The sequence below is a fragment of the Tursiops truncatus genome, chromosome 16 (genome assembly GCF_011762595.2).
Source record: "Tursiops truncatus isolate mTurTru1 chromosome 16, mTurTru1.mat.Y, whole genome shotgun sequence".
NCBI classification, from domain to species: Eukaryota; Metazoa; Chordata; class Mammalia; order Artiodactyla; family Delphinidae; genus Tursiops; species Tursiops truncatus.
The window spans coordinates 36,926,589-36,952,027 of NC_047049.1; the positions used below are offsets into that span (position 1 = coordinate 36,926,589).

The 25,439-nt window shown below is 37.7% G+C and overlaps 1 protein-coding gene across 1 annotated transcript; it reads right to left on the reverse strand.

Moving 5' to 3' along the window:
• Window positions 1-1,072: 1,072 nt before the first annotated feature.
• LOC101328759 (gastric triacylglycerol lipase) lies at window positions 1,073-15,337 on the reverse strand. Its single transcript, XM_019939160.3, has 9 exons — window positions 14,497-15,337; window positions 14,171-14,288; window positions 13,437-13,635; window positions 12,229-12,338; window positions 7,961-8,097; window positions 6,033-6,179; window positions 4,972-5,043; window positions 4,493-4,564; window positions 1,073-1,431 (listed from the first exon to the last, which is right to left on the reverse strand). The coding sequence occupies exons 1-9, from the start codon at window positions 14,596-14,598 to the stop codon at window positions 1,195-1,197; spliced, it is 1,194 nt and encodes a 397-aa protein (XP_019794719.1). The 5' UTR covers window positions 14,599-15,337; the 3' UTR covers window positions 1,073-1,194.
• Between the last annotated feature and the right edge of the window lie 10,102 nt (window positions 15,338-25,439).

Sequence of the window (25,439 nt, forward strand, 5' to 3'; positions counted from 1 at the left end):
TTTAGAAAAACCTCAGCACCACCTCACCCCATTGCCTCCTTCAGATAACTCTAGAAATATTTAATTTGAAAGTACAACAGAGCTATGTACATCAGCTTTGTGCAGCAGAAAGAGAAGAGTACTTGGGCTAGAATGTGTGGATTTTAACAATGCCAGTTGTACATCCTTTATTAAGGTGCTCAACCTTTATGAACTTTAATATCCTCAGTTGGAAAATGATGGGGTTAAACTAGGTAATGCTTAGACATCTTTTAATTTTAGAATATCTTGACTTTTAAAAATGTGAATCGTATTATATCTAGTAGGCTTGAGATTACAACACAGTTCTCTGTTCAGATATATTGGTCTTCCTATGAGTTATGCACAGAGCATGGATACATACTTGTAAACCCAAAATAAATTAAGAATTTTGGAGGGGAATGTGAGCAACAGTATGACGGTGCAAGTTAAGAGGTATATATGAGGCACAGCTTGGGGGGTGTGCGTACTCAAGGCATCTGGTAAGTAGAAGCCAGAGATGATGCTAAATATCCTACAATGTCCAGGACAATAAAAAAATTATCTGTCCAAAAATGTCAATAATGTTGAGGTTAAGAAATCCTTTACCTCCCACCTTCCTGAACTGGGGGTTGCCTGTTGCTCCCTAAGCTACCCTTGTTCTTTTCTCCCTAGAAAGGGAAAGTGAGCTGACCTCAATTCAATTTACAGTCTAATTTGCCTTTTCATGGAGTTTAACAAGCAAAAGAGCAAGTGATATCCCCATAGCACAGATGGAGAGACTGAGCTTTAGCAACAACAGACAATAGGAAGAAAACAATTTACTCAATCTCAAGTGTGCATACGAGGTATCAATACTCAACCCCAAGACTGTCTTTTGGCAACACCCATGATTCATGGCTCATTATCTACCTGGAGTTTAGAAGATAAACTGAATGGGAGGATTGGAAGGGAAGTTTCACCTCCCCAAGACTGTGTTCTCTCAAGAGTTTCTAGATAAATTTTCAAGTGAAAAAAATCTAATTAAAAAAAATTCTTTTCAATTAAAAATGACCAATGAAAAGTTTGTTGATGCTAATATATTTTGAAAGTCAGAATTACAGAAAGAAACATTGCATTTAAAACAGTACAGAAAACTATGTGGAAGAGAAGAAATCATTTTGGGAAAAGTACATGAATAATTCTTTAAATCCAGCACTACTTTTTATCTTCTGCCATCATAGAAATGATTTCATTGTAAACTTCTTGAGGTGCATCCATTGCCCAGATAAAGTCCAAGTGATTGTAAGTAGGAATTTCCTTGTGGTAAATGAGATTAGACAGTTTTGGAAGCAAAAGACCAACATCCTGAGGGTCAGCCAACAGGTCATGGTCACCACTCCATACTGCAATTGGTACATCCATGGCTGTCACATTGTAGTTGGGAGGTGTGGCCTAAAACACCAGAGGAAAAGAATCAGAGTTTTAAGAATCAGAGTTTTTATAAGTAACTGCACTTGAAACTCAATACTTACTCAGTGGGTAGATTAGATATCATTAACCTAGTTTTTTAAAAATTGAGATATAATTGATATATAGCATTATACTAATTGCAGGTGCACTACAATGATTCCATACATGTATACATTGTGAAATGATGACCACAATAAATCTAGTTAACATCTACCAGCACATGTAGTTTTTTTATATATATATTTGTAATGAGAGCTTTTTTTTTTTTTGGCGGTATGCGGGCCTCTCACTGTTGTGGCCTCTCCCGTTGCGGAGCACAGGCTCCGGACCCGCAGGCTCAGCGGCCATGGCTCACGGGCTCAGCTGCTCCACGACATGCGGGATCTTCCCGGACCGGGGCACGAACCCGTGTCCCCTGCATCGGCACGCGGACTCTCAATCAACCACTGCGCCACCAGGGAAGCCCAATGAGAGCTTTGAAGATATACTCTCTTGGCAACTTTCAAATATACAGTACGGTATTATTATCTGTAGTCACCATGCTGTACATTACATCTCCAGGTCGTACTTATTTTATAACTGGAAGTTCATACTTTTTGACCACCTTTACCCATTTTGCCCACGTCTCTGACACCCACCAATCTGTTTTCCGTATCTATGAGGTTTTTAAATTTTTTTTTTTTTAGATTCCACATGTAAGTGACATCATACAATAGTTATCTGTCTGTGTCTAACTTATTTCATGTAGCATAATATCCTCAAGGTCCATCCACGTTGTCACAAGTGGCATGACCCAGTTTCATAAGTAAATCTTAACAATTATTGCTCAGAGTTACCTTTATCCACAGAGGAACGTGGATGCAATGTTTTAAATCAGTGCTTCTCAAATTCTAAAGGCCCTGTGAATCACTAGGAGATCTTAATAAAATGAAGAATCTGATCCAGTATATCTGGAGGAAGAGCCTAGATTCTGCATTCCCAGACGATGCTGAGGCTGCTGGTCCTGGACCATGCTTTGAATAGGTGGGCTTTAGTATATGTGCTGCCGAAGTGAGCACATGAATAGGTGGGCTTTAGATAATAATTCTTACAAAGTAAAAACTTAGATTTCGACTCAAGCTGAAGGAAGTGAATGTGACTGAATTTTAACTGTGATAGATAGTTTCTATACAAATAATTACTCAAAATGTCCTGAGTCATTTATTTTGGCTTTGTATGGCTGCCAGTATAGTCATTCCATAGGTAATCATTTCATTTAAGGAGCTGTATTTGTTAAATACTTGCCTGATTTTACTAAATATACGTTCAAATTCTGAGAAAATCTATCAGTGGTCCCATTTCCTATTTCTACAAAATCTCCATTCACACAAAGATTTTAAAGAGATTCATAAAGCAGGCCAAGGGGACAAGAGAATCACTGCTAACTTTCCCACAGTTCACAGAGAATTTTGTTAGTTTTTAAAGATGATATTCTCAAGAATTCTAATATGAATATTTTCTTTATCCTTATGTAATAGCCAATTCACCAAAGAAAAATATTTTATTATATGCAATTTTTCATAGTATTTTAATACTTTACTATATTCCTTTATATGTTGAAGAAAAGGGAAAATTGTGGAGAATATCTATAAGAATAAACCTACTTTTCTTTACTCATATTCCACTATTCAAAGTGTTTTCCAGAACCTAGCTTCTGGCTCTTAAATTAGTGTCACTCCCTCAGTCAGTTGAAACCATCCTGAGTTTGGCTTGGTTGAAGGGAGAATGGAATTGGGAGTGGGTGTTTCATGCCCCACTTGGCCCTTCAAGACGGAGTCTCTGATTACTGTTATTAGAGCCCAGTATAAAGATAGAGTCTGTGTCTGGGGGGTTTGAGGTTGTGATGGTTGGGGGGAAAAGTCTTTACAACAAATGTTTGATCTGATTGTGTTCAGAAAACCTCTTTAAAGACATCAGAGATGTAAAAACAAGGAGGCTGGGCCATCTTTTTCACACAAAAGACATTGTGGTGAAAAGATATAAATCCCTTGTAGATATTGAGTCATTGAAGCAGACAAAAATTAATAGGGTTGTTACTTGGTTGGAAAATTGGACGTGGGGTGAAGTAGAAGGGGAAAGAATTACCAAAAAAACACAGAGCAATTCTCTCATTCAAAATTAGCCTGTGACAATCCGAGAGTTTATCCTGAGCTGACATTACCCATTAATTACTGTCAATAACTCCCTGAGTCTGGGTGGAGAGATGAAAAGTTATTGTCTCAACTTATATTAACTTCAGGTACGATGGACTCCAAAGCCTGGCTTCTTTGTACTACAAGTAGGAGGAATGCTCAGTATATCTACCTGCGTACAAGGCTCTTGTCTGCTGAAAAATATTTCCAGCCTTGAACTGCAAGCATACCATCCTTCTTTTATGTCTGGGAATATGGTGAGAAAACTTCTCTGGCCATCAACAAAGGATAGGAAATTGTTTAAGAAGACCAGAGATTCCAGCTCTATCCCATGAACAGTTAGAGTTATTGGTTTAGGGAATTCCCTGGCGGTGCTGTGGTTAAGACTCTGCACTGTCACTGCCTGGAGCCTGGGTTTGATCCCTGGTCGGGGAACTAAGATCTGGTAAGCCTCGCAGAGCAGCCAAAAAAAAAAAAAAGAAGTTATTGGTTTATTATAACAGTTAGTTGCACTTTGGAAAGGAGAAGACAGCATGCCGGGGGTCTGGGATACAGGGCAGATCTGTCTAATGCAGCGAGGGGTGACAAGATCTAGAAGGTTCTCACTGCAGTGGTGTGGTACTTTGAGGGCAGCTTGAATGAGCACAGACACTGGAGCATGAAGGCTCAGTGGAAGAATTAGAGACCAGTGTGATGTTCCACATGACAAAAAGACTCAAAGGATAGAGTCATCTACTTTATAATTTCCTTAAGGCTAGGTCTAGGCAACAGCATTCCTTTGGAAAATACCTGCAAAGTTATCGTAATTTCATCTTTAACTTTTTATATCTTTGTCTTTCAAAATGCAAATAACCTCAACTTAAGATGCTTACCTGGTTATAATGCAGTATGTTCTGAGTTGGGGTTCCCCAGTCAAAAGCTTGGAATTTCCCAGACTTAACAGCCTAATGTAGAGAAATTAAAGACACAAGGAAATTAAAAAGTCACTTGGCTATGTAAATAATAAAATGCCAACTTTTCCAAGTAGTTTACTTTTAATTTAAATATTAGTTAAAAATTTTTTCTCATTCCAAAAATAGACTATTAATCCTCCGCAACAATTTATTCAAGTTTAAATGCAGCTTTGCTTGACATAATTTCAAGTCATAATCATCATTTATTTCTTGTTACCCAAAGCACCTGTTTTTTGTAGGATTTTCATTCACATGGATTGATAGATATTTTCATCTGGTAGTCACGTGCCAGAACAATTCCCTTTTAGAAGCATTTGACAGAATATTTTAAGACTGTGCTTTAGGTAAATTGTTAATGGTTTAGGCCCACAAAAAGTTTGAGCAGCTTGAAATGATACCTGACTCCAGTGGAGGGCGTCTTGAACTGAAGTTCCTGCTGGATTATGTCCTAGATACACATCTAAGCGAGTCTAGAAAGCAAACACACAAGCACACACATGCGCACTTAGATGTATGTTCAGTTTCTCACAAACATCTAAGACTTAACTTTTTCTGATCTAGATCAAGTTTTATGGGCAGCATTACTGGCAGGATACGAGCAAAAAAGTTGTACATCACTTTATGGCTTGCAAACTGTGATTATATGGGCTAATTTCGAGGGTATATAACAAAACTAAACAATTTTGAGGGCGAATAGGTGTCAGTGTATCATACTATTAGTAGCAAAACATGATATACTATGAGCAAAACATGATATACTATGAGCATTGCTTTGTACTATGTTCTATATACTTTACATATGTTAGCTCATTTAATCTTCACAACAACTCATTTCATGGATAAGGAAATCAAGATGGAGGAGTTCAAGTGCGCTGCAAAGATAGGATTTGAATTTAGGCTTTTACCCTGAATCCATATTCTTAACTACTTTCTGATACCGCGTTTTGTCATATGTGCTTTTAAGCATCCACTTGGTGCAAAGCAAATGAAATAGAAGGTAAAGAGTGTGGACAAGATCTTACATAAATGCTCTGAAACAAGTTTTAGAAAGTTTATGGAGATGACTATCAGCATTAAAAATATTTAAAGTAATATTCAATATCTAGACATATTTTTCCTACAGAGGAACTTGACAACTTGGTTCAATGCCTCCACTAACAGAATTTAAATGTCACACCAATTATTCAGGTGATCAGAAGTGAGTAGGGAGTTTTTTGTTTTGTTTTGTTTTTCCTACAAGCTGTTTACTTCAGGGCACAGTGAGGTGATGGAAGAAATGTGGAGGCAACAAAACTGCGAGCAATGACTTGTGATTTCTCGTGGGCTTATCTGCATATCATGGACAGAATTCTGAAGTGACTCCTGGTTCTAATAAAGTACCATTCCTAATTGATGATGAGACAAGTAATCATGAGGGTTGCTCAAAATATTCAGAATAGAAATTTCAATGCATACAAACCATGTTCAAATTTTTCTTATCAAATCCAGTCACGGCAAACAAGGCATTCCTACAAACGACATTCAGCATCTCACGGGAGCACACTTCAGCACCAAGAAAGTTTTCCAAAAAATTGTGTGGGTAGAACAATTTGTTACCAAATAGAATCTGAAAAATAAAAGCATCATTAAAGATTTGCAAATAACAAGCTGCAGAAAAGACATTAATTTGTCTTGTTTACTGGTACAAATGGGAATAGACATTATATTTTCATACTTCTATATGTTGTCTTAAGAGGTTTAAATACTCTCTCTCATTGAATCCCCACAATAAAGATATGGAATGGACAGTGCAGGTATGAGTATTGAGTATTAATTGCTGCATTGAGAACTGCATTGGGTGCTGGGTAAGACACAGAGTTACAGTCTAGTTGGGGTCATAGGAGTTAGGGAATAAACTCATAAAACAACATGGCAGAATATCATAATTAAGTGCCAAGATGTGTGATTTCGGCAATAAATAAAAAAAAAATCAGGAGGGGAAATGGTGACTTCTAAGCCATATTTTCAGCAAAATCTTTAAGAAGACAAAGAGGCTTGGTAGTTTAAAAATTGAAAGGACACACCCTAATTGTTCTTAAAATAAGTAGACACTTTGTTATCCCCATTTTATTTAATTTATTGAAGTATACTTGACTTACAATATTATGTTAGTTTCAGGTATACGACATAGAGACTCCATATTTTCAAAATTATACCCCATACAAAGTTATTATAAAGTATTAACTCTATTCCTTGTGCTATACATTATATCCATGTGACTTACTTATTTTTTAACTGGTAGTTTGTACCCTGTTATCCCCATTTTATACGTGAGAACATAAGGCTAATGAATAGTCAGGATCTTGGTCTAGTGAGAACTGGATTACAGCTAGAATCTTGATCTGAGCCTCAAGCCTCTGACCTAAGGTCTAATGCTTTTTTAAAAACCTCTCTCTACATTGCCTGTCAGAAAATCTGAATATGAGTAAGAAACAAACAATTTCTGAATCAATGCAACCGGTAAACATACTCAGGGTCATCACACAATTTTACATTTTGAGTAAAAGCTTTACAAATGTAGTTGGTCTGTAGGTAAAATCTCTTAGATTTTAGGCATGCGTGTTAATTGAGTGAAAAAAAAAAAAAGAATAGCACTCAACCACAGAAGAAAATGGCATCATTAAATTTTGTAGCCTGAGGTAAACTGTTCTCCTAAAGGAGACTGTGTATGTGTGTGTATGTGTTAGTTTCGGTGGGTGGGAGAAGTCAGTGATTAAACACTGGAAAAAGGAAAGATTATTAATTCCCTACCATGTATGCCTCCATAATATTTACAGTTTATTGAAATCTATGCTACTGCCCTATGAAATCCCCATTTAAAGAGGAAGGAACTCTTAGGAAAAGGCTTGGAAAGCCAAGGATATATGATAAGTGGTCTCCGAGTCCTTGCCTCACTTCACCATTGCTATCTTCCCCCTCTCTCTCCTTTTCCCTTTCCTTCCTTTTCTTTCCTATCCTTCTTCTTCCCACTTTTCTTGGACCAGGTGGTTTAGGCTTCTCATTTGACTCTTTTGCTTTTATTTCCCTTTCCCTGGTCTTGGGGGGGAAATCACAGCCTTGAAGACCTGTGTGGGTGCTTGGTAAAGAAACATCCATGGAAGGAGCAAAAACTCTCCCAGGCATTGCTAATCCGCACAACGTAATCGAGAATAAAGAAATCGGTGGGGATCTCATAAACTCTAATGGGGATTCAACCATGGTCAGTGCTATTCAAGAAATAATATAAACATGTTAATTTCCATCCTTGAATATAAACATGATTGTCCACCAGGTGTTTGTTCTCTTTCCATCACTTTGAAATACACAAACAATTTAACATCTTAGACCCAGTTAAAGGGAATCACATACCTTGAAGAGGAAGGGAGGAATGAGTGCAAGTTTGTTCAACAGGGTTTTGGTATACTTCACTGTGGCAACTGGGGCTAATGCATAGAAGGCTTTGATTTTTTTAGCCAGCGTGGGATTTGTAGAAAAGGCGATAAAACCTGAAAAAGAACAACAAAAGGTGAAAGGTGTGTGTGTGCGTGTGTGCTTTACAATGTGACATTACTTTGGATTTACTACGGGTGCCATCTGGGACAACCTGAAATCGACAGAATGATCAGATTTTAGTATATTTGTTTTATTTTCATAGATTCTCTCTGGGAACATGAGGGTAGAACTTTTTGAAAGTTATAATAAACTGTTTTATCTGATTTTAGAAAATAGGCCTACTTTAGAATAATCATGTGGTAACAAAAACGTTATATTACAACAGGTTTGGTTCAGTTTAAAATTATCTAATCTCGTAACAATGAGATAATTAACATTTAATATGAGTAGGGTATATACGTGGAAAGGTTAAAGCACAAATTTGAAATGTGTCCAAACAGAGTCTGAAACCTGGTTCTGTGATTTATTAACTTTGTGACATTGGAAAAGTCACCTAAACTCTAAGAGCCTTAGTTTCCTCATCTAAAAATGCATGTAATAATGAATGCTTCCTTGGGTTGTTTAGGAAGTACTTGAGGTGAATCATGTAAAGTATTTACCAGGAACTAGTCACATGGTAAATGCTTGACAAATGAGAAGCCGAGATAATTCCAACATCTATATACAATAAACATTCTCAGCCTGTCTGCTTTTAATTGTTTTCATGAACAGTAGCATATAAATAGACTGGGTTCTAATCAAAGAATTATCAACTTAAATTCTTTTTTTTTTTTTTTTCTGCGGTATGTGGGCCTCTCACTGTTGTGGCCTCTCCTGTTGTGGAGCACAGGCTCCGGATGCGCAGGCTCAGTGGCCATGGCTCACAGGCCCAGCCGCTCCGCGGCATGTGGGATCTTCCCAGACCGGGGCACGAACCCGTGTCCCCTGCATCGGCAGGTGGACTCTCTACCACTGCGCCACCAGGGAAGCCCTCAACTTAAATTGTTTACAGTTGAATTACATAAGACAATCTCTCCCTACTGTTAATAATGACATATTGACGAGACTCAATAATGCCCTGAAACAAAATTTTTCCAACTTACACAATGGCCTCAGTTACATAATATCCAGCCTGATCCCAATGGAGGAAGAATGGTCTTTCCAAGAGCACTCTGTTTATTAAGGGATTCTTTATCTGGTTGCCTAACTCTGCAGATATCAGCCAACAGATCACCCAGAGTAAGCAAGAATCACACGCAAGGAGCCTGAGTGGGTGTCCATGGGTCCATATAGGGTCAGGACAGGTGACTTCTCAGAATAAACTTAATCCCACTTTAGACACAATTCTATCAAGGATACTTATCTAACTTTCAAGTACACAGCAGATTGATTGGAAGATGTAAATTAGAAGGCAGAAAAAAATTTCCCAAAATTTATGAGTATGGTGACATAATGACAAACTATCCAGTGGTGAAAAAGAAGAATGAAAAGAAGTTCAAATGAAAGAAAGACAAAATTTAAATACTCAAGAGACTAGTAGGTTGGAGTTATTTTGTGTCAGGACAAGCAGTTCTATTGATATCAATAACTCCTAAGGAAATTGTTGCATTTCAGCTAAATGCAATCATTTTATAGCCCTATATCGTTGAAAAAAAGTTAAGCTATGTTCAACATGTTCTATTTAAAAAAGCATGGGCATCGGTCATAAGTTGAGGTAGATTTCCATCCAAAAGGGTTAAATTTTGGATAGTTTGGGAAACTAAAGGAGTAAATTTTAGGAATCTAGAAGATTTCTCACTTTTTAACAAAGAATTTGAATCCACGGTTAACCATGTGTTTTGTTGCTGTTCTTCATTGCCCTGATTTCTCTTCGAGTCCAAGGCATTTATTCAGCTGAAGCTGCAGGGAGGCTTTTGATTTTGCATTTGCTCAAGAGAACCCAAGGTCCCTTCCTGGGTCATCCTGCATTGAATGACTGGTCAACAAATGGGTAAAGGACCAGCCAGCTAGTCCCACTGATGAAGACTCTGAAGAGCCATGTCATACAGAGCTGGCTGAGGACTTTTGGGGACTGCATCACTGCCCAACTTCTCCCTCTGCCTAGTCCTGCTTTTTTGCCCTTTCCTCTAAAAGTGCTTTTATTAAAAAAAAAAAAAATAGCACAAATCCTCATCTCCTTGGGCCCATAACATATTACACAATGACAGAAACATTGGGAAGCTCTTCCTCACTGACCCTTTTTTCTGTCTAAAATTCTACCAGTGGGATCCAAGCTTTAGGATGAACAAGCAGTGGGAAGAGAACTTCCACAGGCTTCTACCAAGTATTTCATCCACTTTCCTGAATATGCCCATATATGGACATTCGGATTGTTTAGAATTGTAGTAGGAAGTAATGTCACTGGCTGACAGTGAGGATCAACATAAAAAATACACCATTATTTCTCCCATATAATCCCCTATTCCCCCTTCTGCTTTCATCCTTTCTCTTCCCTTTACAGTTTCTCTCATGGTCTCTTAAATTTCCTTGATTATGCTTTTGTCCCAACCATTCCACCAAAGTTGCTATTAGAAAGGTTCCCTTATAGCTTCTAGGTTGCCAGAACCAAGGGTCAGTCCTCAGACTTCATTTCACACGATTGATCAAAGCCTCTTCCACAGTTGACTGCAGTATTTTCCTAATAATACTTTCTCTACTTGCCTTCCAGAACACTAGACATTCCTGGCTTCCCTTACACCACAGTCACCATTATTTTCCAGTTTATTCACTTGATTCGTCCTCATCTTCCAAATCAATTGTGGCCCAGGCCTTAGGGCTTGGACCCCTCCTCTTTTCTGTCTGAGCTCAATTCTTTGCTTATTACATCCTGTCTCATGTACTGATGATTCACATTTTGTATTTTCAGCCCAATCTTCCCTCCTAAACTCCAGATTTGTATCTACAGTTGACTGCTTGACGTTCCACTTGGATCTCCAATAGCACCTAACACTTGGGTCCAGAACTGAGCCCCTGCTCTCCCCACCACCTCAGCTGTTCTTACTGTCTCCCTCGTCTTCGCTAATGGCATCTCCATCATCCCAGTGCTCTGGCCATAAATCGTGGTGTCATCCTTGACTCCTCTTTCTCTTACACTCCATATCCATTACATAAGCAAATTCTGCTGGTCTCCCCCCCCATATATAGAAAATACGTCTAGAACCTAACCAGGTATCTTTACCACCCCCTCTTCTGGGTCACTATCATCTCTCCCCTGGGTTACAGGAAGAGTTCAGTGACCGCTTTCTCTGCTCCATCCCTGTTTTCCTTCAACAACCGGAAGGATCCTGCTAACAAGTCAGATCATGTAACTCCTCTACTCAAACTTTTCTATGGTTTCTTTTTCACTCAGAGAGAAAGCAAAAATCCCTACAACAGCCTCAAAAGCCCTGAACAGTCGGCCCTCCTCACCACTCCCACCCAACTCATCTTTGTCTCTCTCAATCTGATTCATCCACACAATGAACAGCCCCATTGCTGTTCCTTGAATGTGCTGCGTGTGCTGTAGCGTCAGATCTTTTGGGCTATCTGTTCCCTCCTCCTGAAATATCAGTCTTCCAGGTATGAGCTTGGCTCACTGACTTCCTTCACGTTTACTTAGAAAGTATTTGGTGGTGTTCCTGGTATAAAATTGCTGTGTACCCCTCTGATGCTCCCTAATCTGACCCCCTGATTTATTTTTCTCTTCATAGTATTATCATTATCTAGCATAGTACGTATTTTACTTTTTAATTTTTATTATTTTCTCTACCTTCTCCTGCTAGAGTATAAGTAGTAGGAAGACAGAGATTTTAAACTATTTCATTTTTGCTGTATTCTTAGGATACATTATAGGTGCCCCATAAATATGGTTGAATGAATGGAATAAACTGAGACCAGAGCCTGTGTGGTACAAAGTTTCAGAGCATTGGCTTGGGCGTCAGATTTCCTGACCTGGTATCTGAGCTACCCTATTCGTAATAACTGTGTTACCTTACACAAACTATTTATTTACCTGCTCTTTAGTTTCACTATATATACAGTAGGAATAATAATGGTCTTATATCATTGGGTTGCTGTAGACATTATATAATGAATGGAAAGCAATTAGCATGATGACCAGCATGTCTGCATAACCACTGGAAAGGGGTCTATATGAACTAAACTACCTGCTAACTGCTGTTACCTACCAATGGTGGTGCCCTGGGAATGGCCAACATAGTGTAGCTTCTCCTGTCCAGTTTTACTTAAAATGAAGTTGATTGTGGATACAAGGTCATATTTAGCCATTTCATCAAAGCTGCAAGAAAAAAAGACAAAATAAAAATGAATACATTTCCTTGCTCTACTTTCTATAAGTCAACCTATTTAAGGTAAGGTTTCCTTTGAAAAATAGAAAACTAGATTCTCTAAGCATTGTTGCTTATAGACTGTTAGTGAGTGTCAGGGGCTCTTTGGGGTGGCTTCTCATAAACAGCTGACATCATTTCTGAAGCACAGCACATCATTTCTGAAGCACAGCTACAATGTAATCCAAACACAATAGTAGCTGTAGGTGGGGAATACTTCTACCCTTGAACCTGAATGTCAGATTTAATAATCATTTGTATGTTGTGTTCCACTGCCATGTAATATGAACAGAAAAATCAGCCAGAAAAACCCTTTGAAAACGAGAACAGGCTATGCCACTCCCCTGTTGAAAACTTTCCAGAAGCTTCTCATTACACTTAGAATGAGCTCCAAGGCCTTAACCAAGACCTATGCAGCCTGGCCTGATTTGGCCCTTGTCAGCATCTCTAGTCTCCTCTCCTCTCACTCGCCCTCTTCCTCACTACACTCGGGACACACAAGCTTCTTTCACTTCCTGGAACTTCTAAGAGCACCTTTGCACCTCATCGTCATCAGGCAAATTCTCTTCTCCACTTCCATTAGTAATTTCTAGGAATAAGGCACAAGAGAGCCAGTGAGAGGAAATCTTTGATAATCTCTCCATGGTGTCAGAATTTCATTGTCTTCGCCACCCCCACTTGAATACTGATGATGACAGGTGCTGTTCATGAACCCCAACTGGGTTTAACCTTCTAGTAATCCTTGTGGATGTTCCTTCAGAATCTGCTGGGGGCAGCAAATTTCCTTGCTTCAGTCATTTCGCTCATTCCTTGTGGAAAAGCATATTTAGGGAATCCCGTAACAATGGTTACTGGGATCACAGACAGTTTGGAGGAAAGGCTACCCTTGGAATGAGGTGTAAGGAAGAATCCAAAAATGTATTAGAATGAAGATGACATCCTTCTCCTCCTATTTGGAGTGTAATTTGTTAAAATGAGGCTAGGCTGGAAGCAGTGAATACCCATGCTTTTTAACTCAATATTTATTTTCAATCGTCCCTTTTCTTTACCTGAAAGCCCAGAATTCAGCTGAGTCTGGTGAATAGTATAAATTTTTCCTGGCCCAGGTATTTCCTCTGCTGTTTCCCAGCCACACATCATATCCAGCATCCGCCAGGAGGAAGCCCAGGCTGTTGCTGGGTAGGTTGGAAATCCAATTTGTGGCCGATGCTAGGAAACCATGCTGCAGAAGCACAGCAGGTCTCTGACCTAAAGAAGATAATTGTTAAAATCTTTATAAACTCACTCCTTATTCTCAGATAAACATGAAGATAGAAACAGGCTTTTATATGAATAGAATTAAAAACGTTTTCTTGGTGAGGTGAATATTTCTGAATACGTTATCTTAATTGTGGTGACAGTTTTTCAGATGAAAAAACATGTCAAATTGTACACTTTAAATATGTGCAGTTGATTGTATGCCAATTAAACCTCAAAAACCTATTGAAAAAATTATATTCTAAGGAAATTCAGCATTATGTTAATTAAGTAGGTCTTCTATTCAGGGGCCCTGAGTTTCCACCCAGCACGACAAACTAAAATCATGGGCCAGTGTGCTTCACATCAGAGAAACCAATGTAAATCTGGTTATCACTCAGACCCTCAGCTTAATCTCAGAGACCAAGGTGGTTCAGGTTTTTTTTGAGTAACTTAATCTAGTGTTTTATGATTAGAATATTTTTGACTGGAACGTATTTGATTCAGGATTTGAGACACTCATTTTTTTCCCTCACACCAATCCTACCCAAATGATTAGCATCATTCTTCCCATGAGGAATCCGATAGAGCTGAAGGATGTAACCATCTGCAGTTATAACTTCATGCATTTCACTTCGGTAACCCCAGTAGGAAATCATCTGACTCTGAATGCAGAAAAGACAAAACATTTAGCTTCATGAGTATACTTGGCCACTTTGGATTCTTAAAATAGAATTTCTTATTGGTTGGGGTAACATGTACTTTGTAAAGAAATCTTTCAGACTTTATAATAAATCATAAAGGATTAATGAGAGCAATAGTGTCAATATCTTTGGAAGTGTTTTTTAAATATTAGTGATATGAATAACTTACAATATTCATGTTGGCTTCAGGGTTCACCGCTTTTTTTCCAAGGAAACAAAATGAATTTCCAGACATGTGGATGAAACACATTGTTACAAGTAGCCACCACATTTTCAACCTATTAGAGGAAAAAAGTTATTGCATGATGTTTGTGTTTAAGGAGAGCCTGAGAACAAGGACTCGCCGCAGAGGGATCAAGGTTGGCAGATGGCAGGAGAAGCTGGGTCCGAGGATCCAGTGCTTGGTATATGAGATCCAACAGGGTCTTGTCTTCAGAGAACTCACCACATCGTGAGGGGAGAGACAGATGTGTAAAGAATCCTGCAGTGGAGTACATCATGTGCTCAGATGAAGACCAAAGCCCAGAAAAGGGCATGTCCAGTCCAGGATCCCTCATCAAGGAAGGACTTTGATTTCTGTCTGGAACCTGTGGATTCCCGTGTGATCAAAACCACGGGAAGGACACTCTCAGGCCTGCCTGTCACAGGGAGAGGGCTGGGGAGCTGGGGCATGGGGCGGGTGGAGGGCAGGAGTCCAGCCCCACATTGTGCCCCATCATAATGGACTCAGCAGTGTAGTCCTGTCTGCTCACCTCCCCAGGATTGTCTGTCCTTCCAACCCATTTCTCAAACCAGGTTTCTAGCCTTAGTCATGAGTGTCTGCAAAATCTCTACCTGAGTTTCAAAATGTTGTACCTTCACTTTAATAATAATCTAAACAAATTGACAGGAGAATAAAAAACTTTGCATGTAGTAAATGTTACGATATAACATAAAGTCATGATATTGAGCTGCCTTGCTATTTGCTTCATAGATTTTCCATTTATTACCTTATTTGTCCTATTGTTCTCCTTGTTTCTCATCACTTTGTCAATTAGTAGGTTTTTATAATACTTCTGCTATTCTGGCAATTTATTCAGCTTTGTACATGATTCTATTTTCCCAGAGGACCTTTTATTTATCAACCTACCCTTGTAGCCTTGATGTCAGAGCTACCATTTACCATCTGTTTTGGTTTGAGTTGGTTTCCCCCTGACAACCCGAAAAATAGATATGTTCAGGTCCTCAGCTCAATACCTCCGAATGTCACTGCATTTAGAAATAGGGTTATTAAAGACATAATTTAAGTTAAGATGAGGAAATACAAGAGTAGCGTGAACACTTAGTCCAGTATGAGTGGTCTCCTTTTAAGAAGACAGCCATGTGAAGACAGAGACACACTGAGAGAATACCGTGTGACAATAAAGGCAGAGATTGAAGCTATTCAGCTGCGAGCCAAGGGGCAAAAGAGTCTGCTGGACAACCGCCGGAAACCAGGAAGCAGCAATGAAGGATTCCTCCACATGTTCCGGAGGGAACATGGCCCTTCAGACACCTTGATTTTAGATTTATAGACTCCCCAACTGTAAGACAATAATTTTCTGTTATTTTAAGCCACCCAGTTGTGGTACTTTGTTCTGGCAGTTCTAGGAAACTGATACACCATCTGTCAGAAAAGGGAGAGAAAATTAATACCTGGAATGATCGTCTTTTTTGAAACTGTGAATAAAACAGGGAAGTCTGTCTGTTTTGTATGTAAGAACTTCCTTTAATTCCCGCAGAATGGCAGACTAAATGTTACTCAGATGATGACAATACAGAGAAATTTTTATATAATTGCCTTAAAGTACCTGGATTCAGAGATGACCTAATAAATAACTCTTGTTCACTCGCTATACTACACATGATGCATACAACTTAATCAGTGACCATTGCTCTGTTTTGAACTTCTAGGTGTCCTGATTCCTCTCAATTCCTACTGCAAAGATCTCCATCAACTTTTCCCCTCTCCCTAATGGATATTTTTCCTAAGGGATGCCTGCACTAGCATAATCCTGCTCCCACCCTGACCTTGGAAATGCTCCACTGTATTCCATTTGCAACCTTGTAATGTTTTCAAAGTTTCAGACTTTTATTTTCCCCTACCCTCTATTTGAAGCCATCATATCCAAATGTGGCTGTAGTTTCCACAGCTGCAGTCTTCTGCTCTAAACTTGACATGTTTATTCGACAAGGAAAAGGTTAGCCTGAGGGATACATGAAGGAATGGCATGTTCTCTGCCTTCAAGAGACTTACAATGTAGTGATAGTTCAGCAGTACCAACTCTTTATACTTGCTCTCTTACCTGTACTGTCCATGCATTTCTCATTCCCTTCTACTTCAGGTCTACTCAGGACCTATGTGCTTGCTCTTAAAATCCCATAGATAAACTGAAGCTTTAGATAGAGTCAAATAGAAGGATGACTAGGTACCAAGGCAGCTATACAGCACCCTGCTCAGTCCTTGGCTCCATAAACATTTGCTGCTCAATAAATGAAAATTAATTATACTATTAGTAGTACTCCTGAAACCTAATAAGTCTCTTTGTTAGCCTCCTACTTTCTAATTAACAGCTAAAATTAAATTTAAATTGACTTACCCCACTATTCCTAAGAGCCGCCTATGGCCCGTTATCTTTTATCAAAAATGAAAATAAAAATTGTTTCTCATTCACTATATGAACCTCAGCAAGGCTTATTAGGATTATTTGTTCTCTAAGAAACAAATTTGTGTATGTTGTTTTGACCAAGGTTGTAAAAAGCTCAATTCAAAGCTCTCAGGTTTTGACGGTAGAGGAAGACTAGGAGAGAAGGCAGGAAGGAAGGTAAGAGGTAGGGGTGAGAGGGGGAGAGTGAAGGAGAGTGATATTTCTATAAGATACTAGGATTGGTGACTGTGAGGGACCTAATCTGGGCAAGTCTGCCAAACTGGCCTTTTTTCATAACTATAAACACCATAAACATTCCTTGAATGTTATTTGAATTACTAAAATAAATGAATTTTTCCAAAATACCCCACATACATTGTTAATAAATACTGAATAGTTAATAAATACTGAATATGTTTTCAAACTCCTTGCCACTTCCCATAGAGATCGTGAATAGAGTACCATTCTACCCATATTGGTTTGAGAAACAGTCAGGTTTGATTTCAAGTTAGAAACTGCATAGTGAGGAGGTAGAGCCCGTTGGTAATACAGCTTGTTCCTGTTATACATTCAGAGCATTGCTTGTTCTTTCTTTTTTTCAAATGTCCTGAAATCAATCACCAAAGGAGAAAAAGAGAGAAGAAACTTCCTAGAAAAAAAATTTTATATACATATAATCAAGGTTAAAAAATTCAATGCAAAATTATATTTTACCTAAGGTAGAAATAAAGTTCACAAAACATATCAATATATTAATTTTGAAGTATATTAAGTCAACTTTATAACACCAGAGAGTCATACTCACTGTCACCACACTGAATGCTTTCTTGAAGGTAAATGAAAAACTTAATTCTCTTCTTCCTTCTCTCTCTCACTAAATACCCATATATATATAGGCGTACATGTGTGTGTTTTGGGTGACCTTTCCTAAAAATGTGAAGTCACTGCATTTCCAGTGACCTCTCATATTTGCCAAATGGCAAGTCAAATATTGCATAAGCAGTAAATTCACAAGAGGATATGGTTCCAATATGTCCTTAGAGATTCATTCCTTTTGATTTGTCACCTCCTGAAACTGCCTCCAACATCCTCATTCTCTGAGTTTTCTTGATTCTGGCAGAAATCAATTTTTTTCCCATACTTGGGTAGGAGCGCTTGAACCCATAAAGAATCATATTTACCTTAAAACAGTCAGTATGACCCCCTGGTATACTTTTCAAAATTTGAGAGAAAAACAACTTTTATCAAAAGGTTTTGATGGTTGTTTTTGCCTAAATTATGAAATAACTAATACAAAGTATTGCACATGTGAAAAAATGAAGTTTTATTTATTTATTTATTGAAATATTGCTTTATTAAGAACACTTAATAGGAGGCCTACCACCTTAACCAAAATGTTATGTGTACAATACAGTACAGGGGCAGCACTGGTATACCGGGATCCTCTCTAGTGTGTTCAAACTCGTATTTTTCTTTTCTCCAGTGGTGTGCTGGAATCTCCCTTCCAGATGGCTGGACTTCTATAAAGCCTTTCTCATCCACAGGTGTCGGACCACATTGGCATTCCCCAGGTTTTCCTAGTTGCAGCTATGAAGAGTTGGGACAGTTTCAATGGCTTCTGCTGGTTCCACAGCCCATACGGAGGTGTGTCTGCCTACCAGCTGCACAGGTGGGTTAGACTTTTCTTGGGTTGCTGGTAATATGGTGCTGATTCCACAACTCCCAAAGAGATTTTCTTGTTTGTGATGGATATTGATTTTTAGTTGTTAAAAAGGGGAACGAAAAGAAGGGACATTTTATATCACCTTGATGCTGATGTCACTTTAGTATTGTTAAAATGTCAACTTTTCTTAAATTTTTCTATTTTTTTCTATATTCAGTAGAATCCCAGTAAAAATTTTATCAAACTTTTTGGTAGAAATTGACAAGCTAATACTAAATATAAAAAGCAAAGTACTAGAATATTCAAAGAAAATAAAAGAAGAAAACCAAGTCAGAGTATTTCTCTCTGATTTCAAGACTTAAGTTACTGTAAAGGTACTATAAGCAAGACAGTGTGGTAAACAAAATATTTCTATAACCATACAATGGAATTCTACTCAGTAATAAAAATGAGTAAACTACTATTACATGCAACAACATGGATGAATCTCAAAATCATTCTATGGAGTGAAAAAAAGAAACAGGCATCCAAATCATAAAAGAAGAAGTAAAGCTTTCACTATTTGCAGATGACGTGATATTAAATATAGAAAACCCTAAAGACTCCATCAAAAAAAATAGAATAAACAAATTCAGTAAAGTTTCAGAATACAAAATCAATATACAAAAGTGTTGCATTTCTATTCACTAAAAATGAACTATCAGAAATGGAAATGAAAAAAAAAAATCCCTCTTACAATAGCATTGAAAAGAAGAAAATACCTAGAAATAAAGGTAACCAAGGAGGTGAAAGACCTATACACTGAAAACTATAAGACATTAATGAAAGATATTGAAGAAGACACAAATATACATCAAGATATTCTGTGCTCATGATTGAAAGAATTAATATTGTTAAATTCTCAATATTACCCAAAGCAGTCTGTAGGATCAATGCAGTCTCTATCAAAATTCCAATGGCATTTTCCCCAGAAATAAACTATCCTAAAATTTGTATGAAAACATAAAAGACCACAAAGAGCCAAAGCAATCTTGAGAAAGAAGAACAAAGCAGGAGGCATCTCACGTTCTGATTTCTAACTATATTAAAAAGATATAGTAGTCATAACAGTATGGTATTGACATAAAACCAGACACATAGATCAGTGGAAGAGAATAGAGAGCCCAGAAACAAATGCACACATATATGCTCAATTAGTTCACAACAAAAGAGCTAAGAACATACAGTGGAAAAAAGAGAGTCTCTTCAATAAATGGTGTTGGAAAAACTGGATAGCCACATGCAAAAGAATGAGACTGGACCACTATATTATACCATGCACAAAAATTAACTCAAAATGAATTAAAGACTTTAATGTAAGATCTGAAACCATAAAACACCTAGAAGAAAAATAGGGAATAAGCCCCTTGACATCAATCTTGGCAATGATGTTTTTGTATTTAACACCAAAAGGGCAAGCAAAAAAAGCTAAAATAAACAAGCAGGACTACATCAAACTTAAAAGCGTCTGCACAGCAAAGGAAACCATTAACAGAATGAAGTCAACCTACCAAACGGGAGAAAATATTTGCAAATTATATCTCATAGAGAGTTAATATCCAAAATATATAAAGAACTCACACAACTCAATAACAAGAAAACAGTTCTTGGCCAGAGGACCTGGATAGACATTTTCCCAAAGAAGACAAACAAATGACCAACAGGTACATGAAAAGGTGCTCAATATCACTAATCATCAGGTAAATGTAAATTATAACCCCAATGAGATATCAACTTATACCTTTTAGAATGGCTATTATCAAAAGACTAGAAAAACAAGTTTTGGCAAAGATGTGGAGAAAAGGGAACACTTATGCACCATTGGTGGGGATATAAATTGGTACAGCAGTATGGAAAACAGTAAGGAGGTTTCTCAAAATATTAAAAACAGAAGTATTAATGATCCAGTAATTCTGCTTCTGGATATTCATCTAAAGAAAAGGAAAACAGGGCTTCCCTGGTGGCACAGTGGTTGAGAGTCTGCCTGCCAATGCAGGGGACACGGGTTCGTGCCCTGGTCCGGGAAGATCCCACATGCCGTGGAGCGGCTAGGCCCATGAGCCATGGCCACTGAGCCTGCGCGTCTGGAGCCTGTGCTCTGCAATGGGAGAAGCCACAACAGTGAGAGGCCCGCGTACCGCAAAAAAAAAAAAAAAAAAAAAAAAGAAAAGAAAAGGAAAACACTAACTGGAAAAGAAATATGCACCCCCATGTTCTTTGCAACATTATTTATAATAGCCAAAACATGGAAGCAATATAAGTCCATTGATGAATGAATGGATAAAGAAAATGTGATATCTCTATCTATCTATCTATCTACCTACATACCAATCTATCTAAAAAATACAGCCATAAAAATGAAAAGAATCTTGACATTTTGGACAATATAGATGGACCTCGAGGACATTATCCAAAGTGACGTAAGTCATAGAGAAAGGCAAAACCATATGATCTCACTTATATGTTATCTCAAGAAACAAACAAATGAAAACTGAACTCATAGTTAAAAGATTGGTGGTTGCCAGAGGTGGGGGGGTAGGGATGGGTGAAATGAGTGTATAGGATCAAAAGGTACAAACTTCCAGCTATAAAGTAAGTCATGGGTATGTAATGTACAGCATGGGGACTCTAGTTAATAATATTTTATTGTATATTTGAAAGTTGCTAAAAGAGTAGATCTAAAATGTTCTCATCAAAAGAAAAGAAATTTGTAATTATGTGTGGTAATGGATGTTAACTAGACTTATTGTGGTGATCATTTTGCAAACTATACAAAAATCGAATCATTATGTTATATCTCAAAAATTGTCTATTTAAAATTAATTTCTTAAAAAATAGCATCAGTTTAAGAAAAGTTCGTTTCGACTTCACAACTTATAGTTTAGTAATACCGTGAGTTTTTTTTTATCATTGCCGTCAAATCTGGAAAGCCCTCTGTCAAGGTTTTGTCATATGTGTGCTTCAAAATTTCAGGACAGTTCAAGTCGCCCTAAATACTTAAGTACTCTCTAAACTGACTACATTTTTCCTAGAAGCCTTTCAAGCCTTTCCTAGAAGCCTTTCAAGACTGTTATAAATAATTTACCTACACAGAAATTACTGCAAACTACAAAAATATATTACCCTATATTTAGGCTATATATATTCTCAGCTAAGTGTCCATAGGCAAATTCCAAAACTTCCATTGGCCATGCCAGCACTAGCAAACCAAAGGGGAACAGTGACAAAGAGGAAATGAGAGTGGAAACATCCAATGGTCCTCATCAATTGTGGTTACTATATATTGATTTTCAAATTTTGTAAAAATATATCACCTTGTGAGTCAGTTAGAGAGCCCTGGAAGGGACTTATGCAAGTGAGGGTTTTAAAGCTTAAGTTTTGTGACTTTCACAGTCACTCCAGGTTGGCTTGGAGAGGAGCAATCAGATTTCGAGAGGAGCAGGGGAAAAGGTGGATCTGAGAGAACTGAATGATCTGAAAGAAAATACGTAAATTTAAAATACATGCAATCTATTATAATGGACAAATGTTACCATCCTGGAATAAATTTATTACTCTGTATTGGCCTCCACCACCTTCCTTTGCCCAGACACTCAGGAGTGAGTGTGTGTGTGTGTGTGTGTGTGTGTGTGTGTGTGTGTGTGTGTGTGGAGGTGGGGGGGCGCCTCAGGTGAACGTTGCATCCGTAAATTGAAAATAAAGAAACTCTGTTTTCTTTGTGCTTCTGAATATAATACGAATAAACGTAGGACATTGTTTTTAAAAAGACAAAAAAATACCTCTGTGTTATTCAATTTATATAAAATTATAGACAGTGAAAACTGATCTATGATGACTAAAATTAGATCAGTGTTTGGCTGCGGACAATTATAAAGGGATAAATTAGTAAGGAACATGAGGAAACTTTTTGGGGCTGATGACAATGTTTGGTATCTTGATTAGGATATTAGTTTTCTGGATGTATACATGTAGTAAAACTCATAAAATTGTGACTTTTAAATATGTGTAAATTAATACATATAGCTGATTCACTTCGTTGTACAGCAGAAACTAACACAACATTGTAAAGCAGTTATACTCCAATAAAAAAAAGAGAAAAATGTATAAATTAATGTATTTCAATTATATTTCAAGGTAGACAGAATAAGAGAGAGGCCTTTTTTCGGAATGATCTTTGCACTCATTCCAAAGGTGTAATTCAAGCAGATGGGGTGGGTGTTATGAAGCTTGGACCTTGGTTTTATCTTTCTTTGGAATTCCTGGTCTTGATCTTGTTTTTCCTGAATCAGTACCTATTGATACCATCTGACTTAACTGGCCCTAGCAGAGGCATCACTCACTTGGTCTTGAAGATTATGACCTCTCCCACTCTCTGAAGTTTATCTTAGCGTAACTCCTAAACATCTATTATGGTGATCTTTCTAGACCTAGTTTACACATGACATATTTTCATATAAACTCCCAATATAAATAGACTACATTCTTCATGAAATCCATTGAACTTATTCATTCATTTTTAAAAGAATAAGCCTACGGAGAAAATATCTTACTGAGCCGCAGATAGCGATATACCTATGAACTCTAAAGACATTATAGTTTGTATTGTGTGACTTGCAGATACATTATAATGGTAATTAATTTAAAGTTCTGTCAAGGAATAAATAACGTGAGAAAACTATTATTTTGGGAGAGAAGTTAACATATCATTTTTTCATTTATCCATATTCTTGTTTATAGAAGAGATGCTTAGCAGAAAGGTGAGGTGTGACATATATGTCCTTACAAAATGCTAGACCTGTGTAATCTGCACTACCTGGTATAGAACTCAGTATTGTGGCCTGATAGTGCTCAGTAGATGAAGATTAAGTTGCTTCTCAGATTTAAAAGTAGTATCTGGAGATTGTAGTTAACTTATCTCTGACCTAATATATCTATGGCTGTCTGATCCTATACTCAAGTTTACTCGGTGTACACAAGGTACTTTGCAGAAATGAATATTTTAATATTTTTGCCTAGTTAGTACTTTCTGAGCAAATAAATCTTCAACTTGAATTAAAGGACAAGCCTTGGAAGTTAAAAAGTGTTAGACCTAGAATGATTTGCTCCCATTCAAAGAGTAATAACTCTTATTTCCCTGGAATCAGTTGCTTTCATTCTGTGGTAGGGACTTTCCCTTTTCTCTTCCTGAGAAAATTTGTTCACATCCAAAGATGGATGAAACTCTGGGTCATGGAGCCAGCCATTTACATTCCAGTGGAGCAGTTTTCTTTCCCTCTCCCAGGAGGTGAGGTGGCAACTAAACAACTGTCCTATTCCTATTTAAACTGCTGGATTCATAAGTCTAGGGTTCTTCTCCTATGGCACAAGAGAAATCCTTTGTGCCGTGGGCCTAATCATAATACAGCTTCAGAAGGGGAACAGATTGAGGCATGAGGAACTGATGTGTTTATTGCTACAATAGTCTTGCTGATCCAGAAACTTTACGTTTACTTGTAGGATAAAATAAATGCATAAAGATATTAAAAACTTATCAGGATAGTTCCAATTAATATCTAGTCAGAAAACAAGTACACTAACAATCACTTCCATAGTTCAGTTCAATAGACGTACAATTTTCAGATTTCCAGAAAATGCCAACTAGGGAAAACATTGTAGTAAGTGGGAACGACCTCACTGTATCTCAGTGAGATCACGTGCAATTTTTCTAAAGAAGCTATTGCCATACAAAATAAACAGATGGATTACCAGTAATATGAAGAGTCTTTGTACTGTGTAGATTTGGACAACAGTGTCTTTAGGAGCTAAAGGTTAGGATGCTCAGAAATGCATGGAAATATCCGGGAGACTTTTACAACTGTTCAAACAACTACTGAATAGCTTAATAAGAGTTCCTGCCAGTGCTGCCATCCATGGGGATGCATAATGCGTGAAGTGAATTCCGGAGCTGTTGAAAGAGGGAACCAGAGGTAGGGAAGAGTAAAATAGAAGGTGACATAGAAAATACAAAAGGTTGAAAGGTGACATAGAAAATACAAAAGGTTGAAAGGTGACATAGAAAATACAAAAGGTTGAAAGAAAATTTTCCAAGCACCTGTGGGGCAGGGTCTAGAAAAGTACAATGAAATGTTCTCAACTGCTTAAGTTAAAATAAAAGTAGTTAATGACAATGCGATACAAGATAATATTGTCAGCTTATATAACATTTTGGCATATCTGATATGTTTTGACATGAATTCTTTGTTGGCAGAGGTGAAGTTACACAATCCCTTTGGGAAAAATGATACCTAACTGAATGTAAGAATAAAGATATAGTATGTATGCAATTCGAGTGTTTACATTTCATGGGACACAGTTACAAGTTAGACAAGACCTAATATTTGTGGCCCATCTTGGCTAAGTTTTTATCTTCCATGGACAGATGGTGTTGGGTAGTGGAGGGCAGAGTGGAAAAGGAGGCAAGTGTCTCAGAAAGCAAGGAGACTTAAGGTGGACCCCTGATGGCAATCTTCTCCAGGCCCAACTTCTTCAAACTGAGAAAAGGAAACATGTATAAACCAGTGAGGAGATTCTGGATTTTTATACATGGCCTTGAAATCCTAGCTAGCCATGGGACCCTGAATCGTTCTCATGGCTACATAAGGTAGAATGGCCAACCAGCACCAAGTGATTTAAACCATTAGCTTGGATCTTGATGTTTTTGGTTTTTAAAGCTAGACCCTTGATGTTTGGCCTGATAGCTACACA

What these genes read in the sequence shown, in the direction of transcription:
- LOC101328759 (XM_019939160.3), bottom strand. Translation starts at nt 14,598, where the DNA reads ATGTGGTGGCTACTTGTAACAATGTGTTTCATCCACATGTCTGGAAAT. An exon ending in CTGAAGCCAACATGAATATT is followed by an intron (nt 14,289 to 14,496) that starts GTAAGTTATTCA and finishes TTCTGCATTCAG; the next exon opens with AGTCAGATGATTTCCTACTG. An exon ending in ACATACTGCATTATAACCAG is followed by an intron (nt 1,432 to 4,492) that starts GTAAGCATCTTA and finishes CTGGTGTTTTAG; the next exon opens with GCCACACCTCCCAACTACAA.